Consider the following 3,199-nt stretch of genomic DNA (forward strand, 5'->3'; position numbering starts at 1 on the left):
CGAGCTGGCGCGGAGCCCCGCGGCAGGGGAACAGCCAGCCCCACGGACCCGTGTGCCGGGCATTACCTTACGGGGAGCTAATTACAGAGCTCCAGTTGTCTGTCGCTGAGCAGCAATTAAGAATCCAGCTCTGTTTGGTGACTCAGCAGCCCAGGCTGGTTGTGCAGAAATGCCTTTTCCTGCGGTGGGGAGTTCACGCCGCAGCACAGCTTGGCTGCAGCACGGCTGCTCCTGCCCGCGAGCGAGCGCTGCCAGGCGCTGCGGCACGGCTCTGCCCCCGGGCTCGAAAGGAAACTATTACAGTGTGGAAGGCAGGAAAGCAAATAATTCGGATGACAGATGATATTGCTGGAGTTAGAGGTGGTGCCAATAACGATTAAATCCACCGGAGCAACTGGTCTGGTCCAGCTGCCCCTGGCACAGGCAGCGTCCCGCGGGGAAGCTGGCAGCCGGCAGCCTGCCCCTGGCTCGTCCTTCTTGCCCGTTTACTCTCTGCTGTGTGTGGGTCACTTATCAGAGCAGCACTGGGACGTGTGAGTCACACAGAGAAATGTCGTGTCCGGAACAACGGGCCCGTTGTGCGGGGCCCTCGGACGCCCCGTGCCAGTCGGCAGCGCTGGAGCATATTTCTGACTCCCGCAGTAAAGGCATCTGTTTGCAGGCTACCTGGGGTGTAATTAAGATGAAAACAGATTGATGGAACACGCTTTTAGGAGCAGGCTGGAAAGCTGTGTTTCTGAAGCATCTTGTTTTGTCTTTTAAAAAACCCAGAAGGCATTATTCCTGTTCACGCTGTCCCGGCAGGTATCTCTGCCTCTCTCCTTGCAAAGCTCCTCGCCGCCGGGGCCTGGCAGTCGGCGACTGACACCAACGCTCTAAAGCCCCCAGAATCAGGACGGGTTTACATGTCAGCAGCTGGCCCAAACGCTGGCTTGTGAGCTCAGTAATGTGGGCACAGTGTTGTATGGCCCCGTTCCCTGTCCCTTTGGCGCAGGGGATGGGATTAGTGCACCCTGAGCAGGGGCTGGCTCTGGTCAGTGAGGTGCAAAGGTGCTTTCCTGGCCCCTGTTCCAACCCTGGATGGAGCAGCATGGTCCCCTGGCTACCCCGTGGCCAGACGCAGGGGCCGTGCTCTCCCCTGTCACCCCCTGATGCTAAGGTGACCCCCAGGGTGACACCGCAGCAGCAGTGCCGGGAGCCACTGCTCCGCGGTGATGTTTGCAGAGAGAGGGGCTCTGCACGGCATCGCGCTGTGCTCCTCAGGACCAGAGGGCATCTCCCTCCAGCTTGGTTAGAAGTGATGGCAGGAGCTAAGGGGCGTGCTGGTTGGAATATCCCTTGAAAGGTTGAAAGCCGTCGGAAGATCCCGGCTGTAGTCACCTCGCTGTCTCCCTGAGCTCGGCCGTGGCTGCTGTTGCCTCTCGGGAGCCTGGCTCCCCGCGTCCCGCTCGCCTCTCCTGCTGGCAGCACTCTGATCGGTCTGTCTTGGATTTTACAGATTACGACAACTTTCCCCAAGGATCCAGTCTACACTTTTTCTATTTCTCAAAATCCATTCCCCATCGAGAACCGCGATGTGCTGGGAGAAACTCAGGTAAGGAGTGATCCCAAGCTGTGTTTCGTACGGTGGGGCGGCTGCCTCCCTTCCTCTTACCGATATCTGCCAAGGGGCGGCTGCGGCCGTGCCCTTAGATCACCCCATCGCAGCTCAGCCCAGCGCTTGCCAAACACCTTCCTGCGCAGAGCAGCGTCCGCATGCCGATCAGCCGGCTGGACGCCTTGCTCCCCCCTGCTCCGTGGCAGGGCCGGGGCAGACTTCTCTTCCTGAATTGATTTTAAAAATGCCGAGACTTTTTCTGCAAGAGGCCCAGAGTGCTGAGCAGAGGCAGCTGCCAGACAGCTCGAGGCGCTCGCTGGGTGTTGCCGGCGCACAGAAGGCTGGAGTTGCTCTAAAGCAGCAGCAGCTTGTTTCTCTAAGGAGGCTGTGCCAGGGATGTCCACAGCTTCCTCCAGAGTCGTCAGGAGAGAAGGGTCGCTGCCCGTTGCAGCAGAGCGGGAGAGGTCGGCTGGTCAGCAACAGCTTGGTCCCTATTTCTGAGGACATCCCGGGTTCAGGAGCAGAGAAAGGGGAGAGGATGGGGAGCAAGGGGCTGCTTTGTCCTCCTTTGCCTCTTTTCCGCAGGGACTGGGCTTGGTGCTGGGCTGGCTGGCCTCTGCTCAGCACCTCCTGGGTCTGGGGTCGGCTCTGTGTGCACGGGGGTTCAGGTGCTCGCACAGGGGAGCTGTGGGCCCAAAGATCCTTTTTTCTGGAAGTTGTTAGCTGCAACTCGGGCAGCCAGCCCGGGATCTGATTTTGGGAGGGTCTCTGCACATTGCAGCCGATGCCCTAAAGAGGCAGGAACGCTCCAGTGCCTGGTAGTGGATCTGAACAGGAAAATAACGTTATTGCCTGGAGGGGAAGTTACTTCTCTTTATTGCTTTCCCCTCTCTCTAGGACTTCCACAGCTTGGCCACATACCTGTCCCAAAATACTTCCTCCGTTTTCCTAGACATCATTTCCGATTTCCATCTGCTCCTCTTCCTGGTCACGAACGAGGTCATGCCTCTGCGGGTACGTAACGGGGAGGAAAGGGTTGTGTCGGCATTGCTGTCCCCAGGGCCCTGAGCTCCTCCCAGGGTGTCACTTACAAGGACAGGGACCCAGCATGCCACCGCTGGCACGTCCCTGGCCGTGTGTGGCTGGTCCAGGGCTTCTTCTTCCAGGCTGAGCTGTTGGTAGAAGGTTTAAAAAGTGAAACCAAAGCTCCCAACCAGACCAAGAGCTCTGGACGCGCTGCTCGGAGCAGCGAGGGGGTGGTGGTTGTTAGCACGGTCACAGACCAGATAGAGCCAACTTGGCTGCGGCTCTGGGAGCTGGAAACATTTATAAAAAAAAAAAAAAATCTCAGAATCAGAAATTCCTGTCCTAACGATAACGAGATCAGAGCCCCTAAATCTCGGTGAGGCCAACGACTTCCTGGCTGCGCAGCTCTGCCTCTCTTGGCCGGGCACCGGGAGCTTGGCGGCTGCCCATGGCCCCAGTTCACATCTGCGCCGCCGGACCTTCCCGGTGTAAGCAGCATGCCAGCAAAAAGGGACAAGTTTGCCAGAGGCTTCGGGGGCACGGAGCACTGCGCGTGTGCGGGGCAGCTGGGCTGAC

The 3,199-nt window shown here is 58.7% G+C and overlaps 1 protein-coding gene across 1 annotated transcript in view; it reads left to right on the forward strand.

Annotated features, from left to right (window-relative positions):
- Positions 1–2,611, forward strand: part of NPLOC4 (nuclear protein localization 4 homolog (S. cerevisiae)) — a gene marked incomplete at both ends in the record, with an annotated part of 24,462 nt that extends 21,851 nt beyond the window's left edge. Inside the window, 2 exons of the mRNA XM_010082133.1 lie at positions 1,499–1,594; positions 2,495–2,611. Coding sequence (XP_010080435.1) covers positions 1,499–1,594; positions 2,495–2,611 — 213 coding nt within the window. The remainder of the gene's footprint in view (positions 1–1,498; positions 1,595–2,494) is intronic.
- Between the last annotated feature and the right edge of the window lie 588 nt (positions 2,612–3,199).

Source organism: Pterocles gutturalis, unplaced genomic scaffold, assembly GCF_000699245.1.
Source record: "Pterocles gutturalis isolate BGI_N339 unplaced genomic scaffold, ASM69924v1 scaffold15539, whole genome shotgun sequence".
NCBI classification, from domain to species: domain Eukaryota; kingdom Metazoa; phylum Chordata; class Aves; order Pterocliformes; family Pteroclidae; genus Pterocles; species Pterocles gutturalis.